This window comes from Abrus precatorius, unplaced genomic scaffold (assembly GCF_003935025.1).
Source record: "Abrus precatorius isolate BTA unplaced genomic scaffold, Abrus_2018 Scaffold11, whole genome shotgun sequence".
In the NCBI taxonomy this organism is placed as follows: Eukaryota; Viridiplantae; Streptophyta; class Magnoliopsida; order Fabales; family Fabaceae; genus Abrus; species Abrus precatorius.
The window spans coordinates 9,214,850-9,232,544 of NW_020874303.1; the positions used below are offsets into that span (position 1 = coordinate 9,214,850).

General features: G+C 31.5%; 3 protein-coding genes across 3 annotated transcripts; all 3 read left to right on the plus strand.

Annotated features, from left to right (window-relative positions):
- The first annotated feature begins 114 nt into the window (after nucleotides 1–114).
- LOC113854479 (E3 ubiquitin-protein ligase RNF181-like) lies at nucleotides 115–2,875 on the plus strand. Its single transcript, XM_027485486.1, has 2 exons — nucleotides 115–875; nucleotides 2,489–2,875. The coding sequence occupies exons 1-2, from the start codon at nucleotides 206–208 to the stop codon at nucleotides 2,494–2,496; spliced, it is 678 nt and encodes a 225-aa protein (XP_027341287.1). The 5' UTR covers nucleotides 115–205; the 3' UTR covers nucleotides 2,497–2,875.
- Nucleotides 2,876–4,282: 1,407 nt separating this feature from the next.
- On the plus strand, nucleotides 4,283–4,887 carry LOC113854480. The gene has a single exon (XM_027485487.1). It carries the CDS (start codon nucleotides 4,335–4,337, stop codon nucleotides 4,578–4,580), a length of 246 nt encoding a protein of 81 aa, XP_027341288.1. The 5' UTR covers nucleotides 4,283–4,334; the 3' UTR covers nucleotides 4,581–4,887.
- Nucleotides 4,888–17,092: 12,205 nt separating this feature from the next.
- LOC113855598 (VQ motif-containing protein 17-like) lies at nucleotides 17,093–17,557 on the plus strand. Its single transcript, XM_027487229.1, has one exon. The coding sequence runs from the start codon at nucleotides 17,093–17,095 to the stop codon at nucleotides 17,555–17,557; it is 465 nt and encodes a 154-aa protein (XP_027343030.1).
- The last annotated feature ends 138 nt before the right edge of the window (nucleotides 17,558–17,695 follow it).

Below are 17,695 nucleotides of genomic sequence, written 5' to 3' on the forward strand. Positions count from 1 at the left end.
AGAAGCTACCAAATCAAAGGAAACAAAAAAATAAAGCGATTGAGAAACAAACCATTGAAGTTGAGTGTGGGGCCCGTTTATCTCTCTCTTTCTTAATTCCAAATCCTTACACAAACACCTCACTCGTTATTATTACTACTTCCCTTGGCACCGAGACAGAGATCCATTCCGTTTCCACCCTCCGCCACCGCCACGACCACCACACATGGCGACGGCGACGGCGGCGGAGGCAGAATTGAAAACCTACTGGTGTCACGAGTGTGACATGAGCGTGTCCCTCACTTTCCCTCCCTCGCCCCTTCTTTGCCCTCATTGCCACACTCATTTTCTCGAACTCATGGACTCTCCCTTCTCCCAAAACGACGCCGAATCACCCTTCCCCTCTTCGGCTCTATTCGACGTCGTTTTCCAAGACGCACTCGCCTTACTTTCCCCGCGCCAAACCCTTCCCTCCAAAACCCGCGCACTTCCGTTAATCTCCGTTACGCCCGCGTTACTCTCCGACCTCGACCCAAACGGCGTCGTTCTCTGCGCCGTGTGTAAGGACCAAATCGCCCTCCACGCCGAGGCCAAACAGCTCCCTTGCAAACACCTCTACCACGCCGATTGCATCACGCCGTGGCTCGACCTTCACGCTTCGTGCCCCCTCTGCAGGTTCCAGATAGAAGATGAAGAGGAAGAGGATGACGCCGTTATGACGGAGATGAGGAGGGAACTCATTGCAAGGCTGACGGAGTTGACGGAGGGCGATTTCTACGGATTGAGGACCACGCTCAATCACATTGCTTCCCGCCACGCTCTTATCGAAGAGAACGAGAATCGTGCTCGAATGAGTGAGCCTCGCGAAGGCTTTGCTCGTGCTGATGGAGAATCAGGTTGCTGATTCGGTTTATAAGGTGTAGAGTCTAGAATTTTCGCTTTCTTAACGTGTGTGTGTTCTGAATCTTGAAGAGTGCTGACAGTGTTGATAACTGGGATCTTCAATGTTAATTTTCAGAGATTAATTTCATCGATTGTTTGCTAGGTAAACGAAGTGTGACTCATTTTAGGATTAAACTGAATGCTTTTTTTTTTTTTTGGTGCGCAAAATTAGGGATTAGAGGACGGTTTAAATTGTTGTGATATAATCTTGGTGATTACTACAAGGGATTTATTTTTATTTTATTTGGTTAAAAAATATGGAGAAGAAAGGAGAGAAAACGAAAGAGCCAAAGTCCCTTCCTTCCTATTTTTGTCTCCCTCATAATATTGAGAGATTTGGAAGGAAGAGCTAAATTTAAGCATCCAAAAATGGTAAGCTTTTATTATAAAATAAATTATTTATTACATTAAGAATATATAATGTAATAAATTCTTTTTTTAATAAAATCTTACTACTATTATTAGTTATTTAAACTTATTGCTGAGATTAACAAAACCAAAAGTGTACTACTCATAGTTTTTCTCCCCTCCTCTTGCAAACCAGACAAAGGCACTCTCTTCTGTCCTTCCTTCTACCAAACCAAACCAAACCAAACCAAACCCAATAAAGGGTCCCTACCCTCACCCTCTCTCCCTTTCTATAAACCAAATGCATTATTAGTTTTGACATAAATTTAAGGAGAACATTTTCTTCTTTGTAGTAATTGCTGGATTTGTTACTTTCATTGTCGCTGACATGATCCTATAGGTTGTGGCAAGTGCTTTTTGAACATGGCCTTCGCTTTTGAGTGCTGGTTCTTTGGGGTGGGGATGGAGGGGCTAGGAGTAATTTTCCATAGGAGAAAAATATATTATTAAAGAATGGGACTTGTTTTTCATGTATATTTGTAATGGTAAATCGCACAGCGTGGGTATTTATACATGTCATGACTCGTTGTTATCTTTATCATGTTATTGATCATAAGCACTTAATTCGAGTTAAAACATAAGAGCCTATTTATATGGTTTGAGGAACTTTTTATGTTTTATAAAATTACCACATTGTTTCTAAAACTTTACTTTTTGTTTCAAATATTTGTTTAGTAAAATTTTGCTAAGAACATGATATTTTTGTACTTGTGAAAAAATAAAATGTTTTCTTAAATCAGATAGGTCATGAGATTTGTGAGTGGTTATTCCATAATTCAAGATTGCCAAAACTGAATTATTGTGGTGGTGTATTTCTTTCTAAAAATGCATTATAAATTTTGTTGTTTATTGCAAACATTGGAGCTGCTTTTATGCTCTTTTTTTTTTTATGAATTTAGGTTGGGAAGGGAAGGATACCATGCCCGGTTCTATGAGTTGTAATGTTTATGCATTAGCCTGTGTCATTATTATGTGACAAATTCTATTTGGTTTTGGGATAACTATTTTCTATTTGATGCAGGATAGTCAGTACTAATGCCTTGTAGCATAATAAGCCTACTTTGCAATCACTGACTTTTATTAGCCGTCTATCTTCTGTTTTGAAAGAGTTCCAATTATTGTTATGAACTAAAAGTGCTGTTCTGATATGTGATTGCAGGTATATAGTGTATTAAAATGATATTGAAGTTGCATCACCATAGATCGTCTTATCAAGTGTAAATCTGCACCGACGATTATGCTTCTGTTTCTTCCCTCCTTTTTTGGGAATTCCAACTAATTAGTTGTAGTGCCATAGCAAAAACTACAATAAACTGATGGAGTGCACGAGTGATGTGCATTTCTCTACCCGTCCTCCACTTGGTCCTTTGAACATCGATTCTCTTAGCCCAAATATCTCTCCATGTTAGGCAATAAAATCTTTTGCAAAATTCAGCTTTCTTTTGTGTTGTGTCTGAATTGCCAAAAGTGGATCTTTTCCACTGAATAATTTGTTATATTTTTTTTTTGGCTTTACTGTAGATTATATTATTTCCTGCAATATGGCTGTAGTGTGGCTGTGTGCCATGGAAGAGCCTTGAGATGCTTATTTAGTGGTGTCTGAGTTGTGCTATGATTTTTACTTAAGGAATGAATGCAGCTGGTTGATTATATCATCACTACTTAACCTCTAAGCTCATTTCTACCAAACGATCATGATTGACTTTGATGCTTCAAAGAATGGGTGAGTGATGTATTCCGGGAAAACCTTAACTATATTGTGATATTTAAAAAATGAATAACACCCTTGATTTTCTGACTTGGTTGACCTTGACTTCTCAAGTAATAAAGGGAGTTGTTTCTGTCGGCAAGACATTTATGGACTGGTACTCAGAATTCTTGGATAAACTTTTTCATGAATTACAATTCCTGAAATACCTTTGGGCCATGATGTCCCATCAAAGAAGCAATTGCAATCACCCAAAACGGTTCATTTACAACTCTAAACGGATGCCAACTTCATGATTGTAAGACGCGTATAGATTTTGTTGTTTTTGTTTGAGACGCAATCAGATGGCACCCGTGTGGTGCAAGTCAAGTTACAACCCTTCAATAAAATACGAGTACTTGGCAAACATTCGCTCGTGTTATATTGGACGCCATTATTTTGTCCAATGTATCTATAGACATTTTCTTTTAAATAAAAATACACGTTTGCATGTGCCATAAATGTTCTTGAAACTGTCAACTTATTTATTTATTTATTTGCAAGAATTAAAGTTGATGTAATTTCTAGTTCCAGTATTTTACATATATCTGAGATGATAAAAAGAATAAAGGGAGAGAAAAGTTCTCAAATTTCCTTTCATACTTTTTTCTAAAAAAAATGTATGAAAGAAAAGCTTACAAGTTAAAGTAAAAGAATAAAATTACATCATGTCAAAGGCAGGGATTATAATCTGTCTGTTGTCATCCGATGGCTAAGCAAAGTAAGGAAGGAAAATTTTTGTTTGCTTATAAGAAAGACAAATTAAATAATTATTGAATAATCAACGAGGACCAAAGTAGATGGAGTCGATGAGTCAGCACGTTCCATTGGGAGGCCCCAAATTGACCAAATTTATATTTTCTCAGGAAACTTCATCCTAACTTATCCCAATGGGTCCACAAGCAATCCTCTTCCTTCATTGGTTCACCGTTGAAATGTTACTCTTCAAAGGCCACTACACTCTCAACACGTATTCTTTATATCTTTCTGGATAACAATGAAATTTCCACCTCAATTCCTAACATTTTCAACGTGAAAAACCAGGTCTAACTCCATGCCATTTCTTTACTTTTCCAAAGGAGGGTCCAAATGTGTGCATCCACGCATGAACAACTATAAAAGGACGTGTGCATCGTATTTCTTTCAACAATTCATTCATAAATCTATTGTTCTCTTCTTACGCACTTAAAAATCAACTAGGATATTCAAGCACATCATTGAAGGGTGTTACATTTGTATTGGCACAAAACTTGAAAAGATGGAGAGCAGCTTAGGTGATATGTTGCTGAAGGTTGCTGTGTTCTTACTAGTTCAAGCTTTGGTGTACCTTATTCTTTCCAATTCATCAAACATCTTCTCCAAGACCATCAAGAAATCTAACAGCTTCAAGCCTGCTCGCTCGGTAAGCATTCGCCGGATGCTGGCTTTGATCTCTGATTTCCCCCCTGAAGGAGAACCCTCTCCGTCTCCAAAGGGTCCTCAATCACCAACCCTTCAAAATTAAGTGATCAAAGCTTTTAATTGCAGCTACCAAAATTCCGAAAGAAAAAAATGGAGGCAATTAATTCATGCATGTAAATTATTGTTTTCTTTTCTCTTTTTCATTGTAGAGGCTATTGTATTGCCAATTTAGCTGAACAATCCAAAATTATTGGTTTGTAGTTCTTGAATTCTTTTGTTCATTCATTTTTTTAATCATGAATATTGTGATATATTTAGGAATGGAATGTTGAGATTCATTTGCTTTTACCTCTGCTTTGTACATGGAGGACCAGATTTAGTTAAGAACTCAATGATTATGGGTCATATGCTTGCTTGTTAAAATATGCAACTTGCAATTAATCATGAAGTGGTGTGCGCTTGATTACGTTCTTGCACACTATTGTACCTTGAGTTAACAGATTCCAAGTTTACCATTAGTTAATTTATTATATTTTTTTAGTTGGTTTTCACTCAGTCTTGTATAGATTTGGTGTTTGGAACACTACAATTACTCTAAGAATTTGCGAATGCATGAATAATCGACCATGGTAAACATAATTGCAGAAGAAAATTTCTAATGCCGGTTTGACTATTAATTTTTTTCATAAGCAAAATAATAATGTTAATGTGGATACAATGGATACTCAGCCCTTACGTAGTAATTAAGAACCCAACCACAGATTTGACTATTAATGGAATGAAGAAATTCAGACTTTGCAATTAGTCTAAGGAAAAAATTTGATTAATTTTTTTATATCTTAATTTTTATCAAGTTCCACAATCAAGTAATAAAATATAAATATTTATTTAAAATTTTCTGACACATTTATTAAATATTATTTGGTATTAAAAAGAAATATACCTGTCGTCATCATTTAATTCACAATATATTGTACTATTAGTTTCTTAAATTCAACTCTTAAGATTGATGCTAACATATTTTTTTTTTCTTTCTGACTGGTTACTAAAAAATTATCAAGTTGGTAGATGCTCAAATCGATTTGAACACTATCCAACTATTTGAAAGCAAAAACCCAACAGATGAATTGGTAAACAATAATATGGTCTGCTCATCAATATAATAAATTAATAATAGTGCTCTGCGACTACCCAAGTAGGATAATTTTAAAATTAAGAGTCACTTTTGAAGTTTATTAATCTATACACATTTAGTTTCTGCTGAAGTTATCGAATTAGTCGAATCCAATAGTGTTTGGGGGAAAGCAATGAACAAGTCTTGTGTATTTTTCAAACACTCAAAGATAACTTTATATACATTGTGAAAGTAAGGCAAGTGATAGATTTTATTACTTGAGATTTTGATCTTGTTTCTGAAAAGTCTCGATCGTGAAAATGGTTAAAGATAAAATTTAAGTTCACATTTTTTAGATATTTTTAATATTATTTTGATAATATGAGGTAATGGTGAACACATACTTTTTATTGAGGTAAAACTTGAGTATGAGCTCGTGTACACTTTTAATATTGAGTTAAATATAATTGGTTTAATTGTATTTTCTTTTATCTCTAGTTTAGATAATGTATAATTTTAGTTTTTAAAATTTTAGGAGCTAATTAAATCTATTTACTTCTAAAATTTTGTAAGCTTAGTCTTTTATCGATTTTTATTTTACCTAAAACTCAAACTTTAATCTTTTTTACTCATTTTTTTAAAATTGAATGAATTAAATTGTCTTTTACTCAAAACTAATCAACCAAAATATTAAATTTTACTCAATAAAATATCTCAAAATTTCCCTTCTTCAAACCTTAATCTAACGTCTTATAAAAAATTATCAAGTTTTATTTAAATTTTAAATAAAATTTATGAAAGAACTAAATTTGTATAACTTTAAAAATATAATGATTTAATTAAATTAAATAAAATTAAAAGATCATAAGTTATCTAATCATAATATTGAGCTATTTGTAGAACTTTAGCAAGAAACTGTGGTAAGATATTTTAAATAAACTAAATATAGTTAATATAATCATAAGACTTAGGCGTCATGGAGAATGTATAGTACGATATTTTATATTAATTAATAATATGAGCAAAATAATCTTTAAATATTTAATACATGAAATATTTTTACATTTTTACAAGTGACATAAGAATAAATCTTTTCCATGTTTAATAGAAGAAAATAAATAATTTTGAGCATAAATTTTTTCAAAAATATTAATTTATGAATAAATAAAAATATATTTTTATAATAATTAATAATAAATTTATTGAACTTTTACATGATAATTGACCGTACTCAAATCATTCTCAAAAAAGTTAAATAACAATAAAATAATTTTATAAATTTTCTTGAGAATGTGATTCTCAATAATAATTTATGAATTAACTTTTAAGATTAAATTAGATTTTACTGTATTAATTATCCTTTTGACATTTATTCACCACATATTTATGAAATGTGACAATGTGAACGATGATGTATGTGTAAAGTGTAATCTTCCAAAGAATAGTATTGAAAGATCAAAACAGAAAGTGCAAGTGGCAGATGGGCCTAATAGGACCCAACTAGTTTTTATTTTTTATTTTTATCATTATGTGACTTGTCATGATCAAACTCTCAAAGTCAACACAAGGCTATGTGAAAACTTAAAAGAGGAAGAATTTTTTTACTTTTGTTTTGTTTACTTGTAAATTTTGAAACATTTTCTTAATATTAAATTTCCATTCACATTGTACGAATTACTACAAACATGAAAGAAAATGAGAATTTTGAATTGTACCTAAATAGATATTTTGCATATATTGATCTATAGAAAGATTATCAAATAACTATTCAAAGTTTTGGTTATATTCAACCCACCATAGTTAAGTAATAAGTTAGTTTTGCAGGAAAAAAAAAAATACACTTATGAAGAATATTCATTCTTAAGATTTTTATCGAGAATTAGTCTCACATTCAAATAATAATGATGATAATGACGACGACGACAACTCATAGAACTTTATTAAAAAAAATAAGAAAAATAAACAAAAGACTTAACCTATTAATCAAAGTATCGATTCTCGATTTATAGCTTACAACACAAAGCAAAAACTATGAAACTATGTAACATATATTAAAGTAAAATATATTTTTGGCTAATTTAAAAGAATTTATAGATAGTGTCTTTTTTATTTTTTATTTACTTATTTTAATTTTTTAATTTTAATTTTAAAAAAGTTCAAAGTCGAATTAAAATTGAAAATGATCTCTTCGATTATCGATTATTTTATAGAAGAAATTGATTTTGACTGAAGAAAACGGAAAACAAATAAGCTATTAATTTAACTTATTAATTTTTTTTAGTTTATTTAAATAAATTTTATATTAAAAATAATTTATTAAATTACGTATTCAAACACATCCTTTACCTTCTTGTAATTAAACATTTTTCAATGTTTTATATCTTTCTATCACAAACTCTTTTTTATATTTTTTCCTCCGCTTAACACCTCTTTATTTCTTATCTTTGTTTAATTTCATTTCATTTTTAGGCTTATTAAATATAACTGTAAATATATGTACAATATTTTTTTTTATTTTGATTAATTCAGGCGCAAACCTTAGAAAAGTTTAATAACATTAAAGAGAATAGAAAGATAAATTTGAAAAGTACTAAATTGAAAGAGAAAAATTAATGTAATTTCTCCTCTACAGTAATTCTTACGTATATATTATCGTTACTAGCCCTTGCAAACTTTTGTGCAACCCAGTGAATAATATTTAACTTTTAATATTACTTTTTTTAATGGTTTTGATGGATTTATCTTGTAATTTAATTTTATTTGGGCTTGGAAAATGACAAAATTAGGATTTTAATTTTAATTTTATTTTGGTTTGATTGTTTCACTAATTTTTTATGTTTTTTTAATTTTATTTTGATATTTTAAAATAAAGTTAGAGGATGAAACAAAAAATAAAATACAATAAATAGTTAAAAGACTAAATTTAAAAAAATAAAATTAATAAATAACATGAAATAAAAAACAAGGTGAAACGAAATAATTTTTTAAAAATAATGTATAAATAAAACTAAAATAAAAATATTAATTTTATATTATCATACTATTTATTTGCATGACATATTTTAATCCTACCAATCATTATATGTACATCTCTATTAAAATTACAGGGGTAATTATAAATTGGTTCTTAAACTTTAAAATTTGAAAATATGTTTCAAAACTCTATAATCGTTTGTAATCAAGTCATTCTGTTAAGTCAGCTGTTAATTGACCGTTACGTTAAATTATGCTACTAGTCCCTAAACTATAAGAAAAAATGTAAAAAAAGTTCCTTAACTTTAAAAATTTATAAACAGGTCCCTAAGCTTTATAATTATGGTAATCGAGTTCTTCTGTAATTGTGCAATATGCTAACCATCAAAAGGTAAATCTTATTATTGGAACTCATCAAAGCCAGATGGACCAGCCAAAGTTGCCATAGCTGGCAAGAGAATTCACTTCAAACTTGATATATCAAGTATTGAGGAGCATTATGTGATCTCAAAACTAAGAAAAATTCATCAAAAGTTGAGCTCTAAGGAATACTTGGAACTTTGATACTATTCCTGGTCACAACTTTCACACATAGTGTGACTTTCTTTTTCGAGATAGAGAAATACTTGGAACTTTGATTCGGAACTAAGAAATATTTGAAGAAGCAAAGGCAAACTCATCATTGGCCATTCTTTGAACCATATCTATCCCTTCTTTGAACCTCTACAGATAGAGAAGAGACCTCACTCTCATCTCATGGAGAGATGGTTAGAGCTGCTTTTAGAAATGATGTTGATATTTGTAGTCATTGCAAAAATTGGGGTGTTTGGATCAATGCCCATAATTAAAGATGACTTGAAAAAGTGAGGAAAAGAAATTGAAACCTCTTTGGTTTGTGAACCATCAATGCTTCTTTTCAATTTGTACGGTGAGACACAGCAAAAGGATTAGGGACCTAACATAAAGACCTAATTATAAATAAATATAAAGTTTAAGAACCTATTTACAAGTTTTAAAAGTTTAAAACAGTCAATTAACGGAGGATTTAATTAAAAGGAGTTGATTATAAACAATTATTAAGTTTAGGGACCTACTTGCAAGTTTTAAAAGTACGGACACCAATTTACAACATTTTATATAGTTTGAGGATTGCTAACATAATTAAACTAAAAATATAATTTCATCCCATATTTAGAGGTGTGTATATAAAATACAATATCTGTAAATTGATTCATGTAAGCTACTTCTGTGCTAGTTTGAACTAAATCGAGTCCTAGTATGTTGAACCGTGGGTTCACATGAATTGGTTCACAAAATTACAAGCCAAACTTCTTGATTCATACAAAAACATTTTAAAATTTTTTTTGGGCATATTAAAAGTAAAACATTTTTAAGTTATTCGTGAATCATTTATATCAACTTTTATATGAGTAAAAAAAAAAGAAGAAATATACATATTTTATTTTTTTAACTAATGGACAAGGCTAAACAACCTAGAAAACTAGAAAACAACACAAAGTTATATTACAAGCCTAAGATACCATGATCTAGTAGCATCCAAACTAAGGAAAGGAAGAAGAGAAGGAAGAGCCTTATCAAACTTAACAAAAGGCTGCCCAAAATCATTTTCAATTTTTGTCAACCAGTCGACACTTTGATTAGCCTCTCTAAGAACATGGCTGAACCGAATAAACCTAATATATTTAGCCAATTCTCTAATCTCACTAATATTAGAAAACAACAGATGATTACAATTAGAAAAATTGACAACGAGATAAATAGTCTCCTTAGAATCACATTCAACCCAAATCAAATTAATTTTGCTTTGGATAACAAGCTTGAGACCCTAGTATATTCCCCATAAACAAACCATGACTATCTTTAATGAGGCCTCCACAACTAGCTGTACTAGCAGGCCAGCAAGCAATACCATCCATATTAAGCTTCAGTTGAGAGTGCAAGGGGGGCATCCATCTAGTAAAACACTGATTTGCTAAAGCAGCAGAGGAAACCTTTTTCTTGGACTTGCCATAGTGTGGAAAAAAAAGTCAAAATTGGTCTTAATTCTATAGAACAGAAAATTAGAATCTAGTGGTGAATTCTGAAAAATATCACAGTTTTGATTCTTCCACAGATTCCAGAGAACCATGCCAAACAAAATGTTCCAACAGGGGTATTTAAACAATCTTAGCACAATCCTCTAAAGGAGGGAAAGTTGAAACAATACTAAGGGAATGGACCACAAAAAAAGGATCAGAATACAAATTTTTAAAATAGTTTATAATAAGGGATCTTAGCTTGGTAGAATCATATTCCCAATTATTCAGATTATCGTTAAAAGGGCCTCAATCCTATTTTTTTGCCTGCGGATTATAGCAGCTTTATGAAAAAACTTATTATTTCTATCTCCAAATTTTAGCCAATTAACTTTATACTGCTGGTACCAATAAACTTCTTCATTATTTAAGAACTGTTTGGTATTCAGCCCATAAGAATTTCATTAAATTAGAGAGGAAGAGATTATTACTCAAAGCTAACTTACAAGAAATACCTCTAATCCTATTTAATAACCTAATTTTCTTTTTAAAAATATTATCCAAGATGTTCGAGTTCTATTCAAAAATATTATTTTGAAAGGTAGATATGTTATTAACCTATGATCTAGAAATCATCCAAGAATTCCTAACTTGTTCAGAAAAATCTTTATGGGAGATCTAAGGAACAAGGAATTTAAAAGATTTATTGGTCGGATAAAAACTATCTTTATCCCTAATCTTAGCTAAAGCCCATCATTGTCTTATTAGAGTAAGGGAAGATGGATAAGGAAGCTATTTTGGAATAGCAGCCTCCAAGAATCATTGACAACTACTTCCTTAATTATACCATTATGTTAAGTAAAAGGATTACCTTTAAAACCTAAATCTTGCAAGCAACAAGTATCTAGACAATTTGCAAATTGCTAGATAAGGCTCAAATTAGTTGGTTTACCCCCAAATTTCTCTTTTTCAAATAAGATAGAATTAAAATCACTAGCTACAATTCAAGGTTTACTCATAGTGGTACTAAATTTAGTTAGAAGCTTCCAATATTAAGCTTTTAGCCCTTCCTAAGGCTGACATATATAGAAGATAGAATCCACTCTCTATTACCCATACAAATATTAAGATGAAATATGTATTTATTTTTAATAATAGAAGTGACTCTAACTCTTTCAGAGTTCCAACAACACCAGATATCTCCAGAGAATCTAATGGCATCCATCTTAGCAGAACTATCTAGATTGAATTTCTTGATAACCCTATCAGCTTTCTCCTCACTGATTCTAGGTTCAAAAAAGGTGATGATCAAGCTTATAAATCTTGATTATGTCATTAATCAGTCTATAAAAAGTCTTATTCCTTGCACCCCTGCAATTTCAAAAGAGGTAGTTCATAAAAGATTAATAAAAAATTGATGCATCTTCATGATGCTGGGTCATGCCTATGTTGTCTCCCAAAGGAAAGACAATTTCAGGAGTACTGGAGGAAACTAAATGGTGTTTATCTAACTCTATGGAAGGGACTCGATTAGGGGGCCTATCAATAGGGCTATAGTCCTGAATACCCTGATTTAGCCATAAGAGATCAGACTTCATACGTAAGAGGTCTTGGATAGAGTGACGTACTTTTGCCTTATTCTGAATGGCTTTTTCAAAATTCTTCATTAGGAAAAATATTTCTTTACTATCCTGATTTTCAGGTCTCTTATGATTGTCAGTTTTCTTGCAGGGACGGGTAATAGATTTAGAACTTTGGTGGAGACCACTTCTATCATTCATCGAGTTGCTTCTGTTATTACTTTTGATAGGGTCACTTTTTTTGGGGCTACTAGAGACCTTAGGGGTTAATCTATGATTCACAGGGCCCTTAGGGGAAACGACCTTAAGGTGTGGAGAGTCTTTTTGAACTATGTTTTTAGATTCAAGATTAGTACTCAAATCCTTAGTAGAGTTATCAAAAACATCAAATCTTAAACCTAGTAGTACATCTTTCTTTTTACTCATACTCAAAGAGTTGTCAGCCAAAAGGGAGTAACTAGATTTCTTCCTTAGGGGATTTTTTGTTAGCATCCAGGGCCTAAATTGGTGCTTATCTTAGGTGGACTTATTATTATCATCAGACATTACTGACTCCTTACCCTGTATATGGTTATTATTGATACTTTCTCGCTGTATTCCTGCATCAATATTGGGGTTATCCTTAGGATTATGAACTAAAGGATTATGAACAATTGAATCAACACATTGCTCTTGTTTATGCCCATACCTCCCACAATTAAAGCTAATAAGATGGAGTACCTCATACTCAACCCTAAACTCATGATCTAAGACTTTAAGAGCTGGACCCAGTTGTTTCTTGAGATCTATTTCAATGCAAATTCTAACAAACTTGCCCTTAGATAATAGAGAGATGTGGAGATCAACTTTTAGCATCGACCCTAGGCAAGAACCAATTTGCCACAAGAATTTATTATTGTAGAGTTCTAAAGGCAAATTAGGAATCCTCACCCAAACAATGATCTTTTTAAGGTTATGATCCATAGGCCTAAAACGAGGTTGCCACCTCTAAACTAGCAAATAATGATTTAGAATTAGCCATGACCCTTCAAAAAGAGCATATCTATAATCCTCCATATTTTCAAACTTAACAAGGAAGAAGTCATTGCTTAAGTCTAGGATTTTTAGCGAGTCATTTTTCCTCCAAATAACACCTAGTTTCTAGTTCAAGAAATTAAAACTAATTGATTTACCTAAGACTTTAACTATGAGCGTAAACTTTCAGGGGAACACCACTCATCATAATCATCAATGGGAATCTTTAGAATAAGACACAGGTTTTGGGGTTTATCAGAAATTTCATCATAATCATCAACCTCAGGAACAATGTTTAAATCATCCTAAACAATTTTAACAAAATCCTGCATTGCTGACGGCTCAATAGGCTTCATCTCCTCATGCGGGTTAACGATCTGCACCTCCATTAGAGTTTCTTCACCCGTTTTGACTTTCTTAGTGCTTCGATCTAGCAAGTCGTTCTCCTCTGTGGATCTCTTCTAAAGCTCGAGTCACTCAATGCCTTCTGCCTCCACTGGAGCCATGGATACGAAGTTTGGATTTCAACCTTAGTGCGTTGAAGAAACTTTCCTAGCACATCGATCAGGTCACCGTTGCTCTCAAAAGCTAGGGTAAGAAACCCTATCCGCAGCTCCAGGCCCTCTTTTCTTAAAAGAAAGAAATGAGATCTTGGAACTCGAGAAAACCTAAAGTTTCACGTACCATTGTCAAGGAAATATACATGTTATAGTCCACAACATGTGATGCAAACATAAGTTTATTAAAGTAAAGTTTTGATGAATTTTTTAATAAGTATTTATGACTTTTTTACATAAATAAATATTTCAAAACTAAAATTACGCATGTCTTCAAAATATTTTTTTTATATATATAAATGTCCTAAATCTGATATATTAAAATTGATTAAAAATGACTTACCTATCCAAACTCCATTGTAGAAGTCGATTGAAACTGACTCCTATTTTTGCCAACAGAAGTCAATTACAGTTGACTTTCTTGCTGCGAGGAAGACGATTACAGTCGACTTTTAGCCTCCTAAGAAGTCGATTCAATTTGACTTCCATTTGCTAATTTTTTGTTCTTAGAAGTCGATTATAATCGACTTGCATGTTAAAAGGAAGTTAATTAAAATTGATTTTAGTGTGATTCTGAGGATGAGTATAATCGACTACTTCATATATATCATTCTACCTCTTACCACCATAGACAACAGCCTCTTGCCACCATAGAGAGCGAAACTAGAGAAAGTGAGATTAGAGAAAACATATACAGCGGACAAAAATTGATAATAATATCTATCAGCTTAATTTTGTTTATCATATTATAAGTAAGCTTAACACATAGGTAAATCAAATATTTAAAGATATATAGTTAAATTATAGTTAACTATTTTTATATTTAATTTAATGTATTATTAATTGTGTAATTATTATTTAGAAAGATGTGTAAATGTTAATTATTATATTGTAAACTAAATTAAATTGTTTGTTATAATTATAATTATTATACTAAGGAATGTAAATTAAAATTCTATTATATATTTTTAATTATTATGATAATTTAGTTGTGTTGTAGTAATTTATAATTTATAATAATTTTGTATATATTATTTTGTTATTATATAAGAATCTCGTATTTTGAAAAGTAAGCGTTATAATATGATAGTGTATTTTGTCCATAAGAAAAGTCAAATACACAATATTTAACTGTAGGTCAAAGTAAAAGAAAAAAGTAAAATAAATAATATTTCATTATATTAAATCCATTTCATTGTATCACATTTTAAATAAATCAAACAATTATTTCATTTTATTTCACTCAATTTCATCTATAAATATACCAGTACAACTTATTCTCAAAATAATGTTATGATATTTATACAAATAAAGTATCTTACAAATTACACATAAATACTCCCACAATCATCCACTTTTACCACACCCCTCTTGGACAAAATTATTATTTAGTTGCTAGATGGTGCACTAAGAAAAAAAAAGGGCATATTTTGTGAGACATAATTTTTGTGAAACCCTCAAATACATGTAGCTTTATCTTTTACTACGTCCATCTATCTAGTAACTAGAAAGAACTCAAAATTTGTAAGTACCTCAAAATATGTCTTTTTTCTCTCTTACTATCCTGACCTCTTGTGATAACATTAGTACCTCTTTTAACTCGTTTCATTGAGCTCAATGATTCCAAGAGCAAAAACCCTGGTGCATTGTACTTGTTAACCGAAACTTACAAATTTTTTAATTAGGAAAATGCATGGCGGCAAGAGAAAAAAATAGTGTGATCCAATGGTCTTAGCCACTCAAATTTAGAAATATGTCAAAAATGCATACATGTTGCTTGTTCATTAGTTAAGACCATAGTATACAAAATTTTCTCTCGCAGGAAGGACCACCATTCCCCTCACGTGAAAGAATATTTACCAATTGGGACACATAACACTCTCGTGTGCTTCGCTGATCTTCATAACACAACACAATGTGCTATGTAGGCTAATTTTTGTGTACCCCTTTTGCACTGATCTCATACTTCCTACACATTTTTGTATGCTATTCCTCAGCTATCACATTCATGATCTTCACTTTGTCAGAGATAGATCATAGACGGTAAATGCCCTTTTCCTATTTTTGGTTAGCTGTGTATTTTTATTAGAGAATGATTGGTGAATTATAATTTACACAAGAATGTTAATAAGTATTCTTAAGATGCTGATTAAAGAATCAAATATAAAAAATCATTTATGAAATGTTATTTATACATCTACTCGTGATTTTAGAAAAATTTCATCACAAATTTTAATAAAAATTTTATATTTACAAACTCAACTGTAGCATTGATTACTCTTAAGATTTTAATTTATAATGGAATAATAAAAATCGAAAATATTATGAATACTAAATATTTAGTAAGGGACTTACTGATCAATACTAAACTTGAAAATGTTATGCAGCAATTTAACGATGATGGACTCACGACAATGACTAATAATTATCGTTCACAAATAACATGTTAATAATATTGGTCTGGAAAGAGAATTTCTATAATTGTAAAAGTATCATTCAGTATTCACTGATAACATTTGTGTCAGTTCATGTCCCACTACGCTTGTCGGGTTGACTGAACATGAATAACAAAATTTGGTTTGTTTTTGAGAGATCAACAACCCCTATTCAATGTTAGATTGGTGTTTTCATCGTCACACTAACAGCTAATAGAAATGTAACAAATTTAGCTTCTCATTTAGAAGCTAAATTGAAAGTTCAAAGCTTACCATACAGAAAAATACGCTGTGAAACTATTATTTGATTGAAGCATTTTTCCTAGTCTTTTCCAAAGGGTTAGGATATATGATCTTTGACCTCATCTTTCTAAAAATCTGATGTGATTCTCAATTAATATTCTGCGAATGCTAAATTAATAGAGATATAAAATAATAGATACCATTATTAAATGGGTTATAGCTAGCTGCAAATTACACATTGCCCCTAGTTGATAAATGACAAACAAAGGAATTTGGTCTAATCATTAATTTAACATGTGGCAAAATACGATCAAATTGAATGTAACAAGTTGGGCCATATGAACTTTGGACGTGACTGATTTCTTTTTTTAAAACAGTCAATTCACATAAACACTAAATAACGAAAAGTAAATTACATATGTGAGTAGGAAGGACACATTCATGTCTTTCTCGTTGTATTATTTTATTGACTTAAAATTTGGTGAGATGTATATCTAATCCTAATTCCTAAAGACAGCTTCATGTAAACTTCAGAATCAGCACCTTGTTTTCTTGCATCGATATAGTTCCAATTTTTTTTTCTATGTAATCATCAGTTTCAATATACCCTTCTCTCAACATTCAGAATCAACCACCTTCGGGTCACTTTCTACTTAAGAAGAGATGACAAAGTTACATACATGTTATCCAAGCTCAGCATCTTCAAAGCTAGGAGTTGATAGAGGTTCACATGTGATCTCAAAATTCAAGCCTAAGATCAGGATAATTCATATATATGCTCCAGAAATCATTAAAATTGATGCTGAAAATTTTAGAGAGCTAGTTCAAAGACTCACAGGAAAGCCAGATGATGGAGGGGGAGGAAGAAACAAATCCAAAACTGCACTGACCAAAGATCCAATAATAGATTTACACACCAAGAAGGCCATGATCATGCAAGAAGATGAAGAGTTTTTGAGTATGCAAAACGAGATAAGGGTAAAGAATGCACATAACGAGGAAGCAGTTGAAGATGATATGTGGAGATCAAAGTCAAAAGAGAAGTTTAGTGGTTTCCTTGATGGGTTCACAGAATTGGATGGTTTTATGGAAGAGTTAAGTACTATGCCTGTAGTTGATCAAAATTAAGGTCTGTTTTTGATGGGTTGTTATTTGTTTGTCTCCTTGATATGTGGATATTCATCATAAAAATTAGCCACTGAAAAACTGGTGCTTCTCCATGTTGATTGAGTATTGCCAATTACCTTGCTTCAGATACAAAAACCT

Coding starts and splice junctions, on each gene's coding strand:
- LOC113854480 (XM_027485487.1), top strand. CDS start 4,335: ATGGAGAGCAGCTTAGGTGATATGTTGCTGAAGGTTGCTGTGTTCTTA.
- LOC113854479 (XM_027485486.1), top strand. CDS start 206: ATGGCGACGGCGACGGCGGCGGAGGCAGAATTGAAAACCTACTGGTGT.
- LOC113855598 (XM_027487229.1), top strand. CDS start 17,093: ATGACAAAGTTACATACATGTTATCCAAGCTCAGCATCTTCAAAGCTA.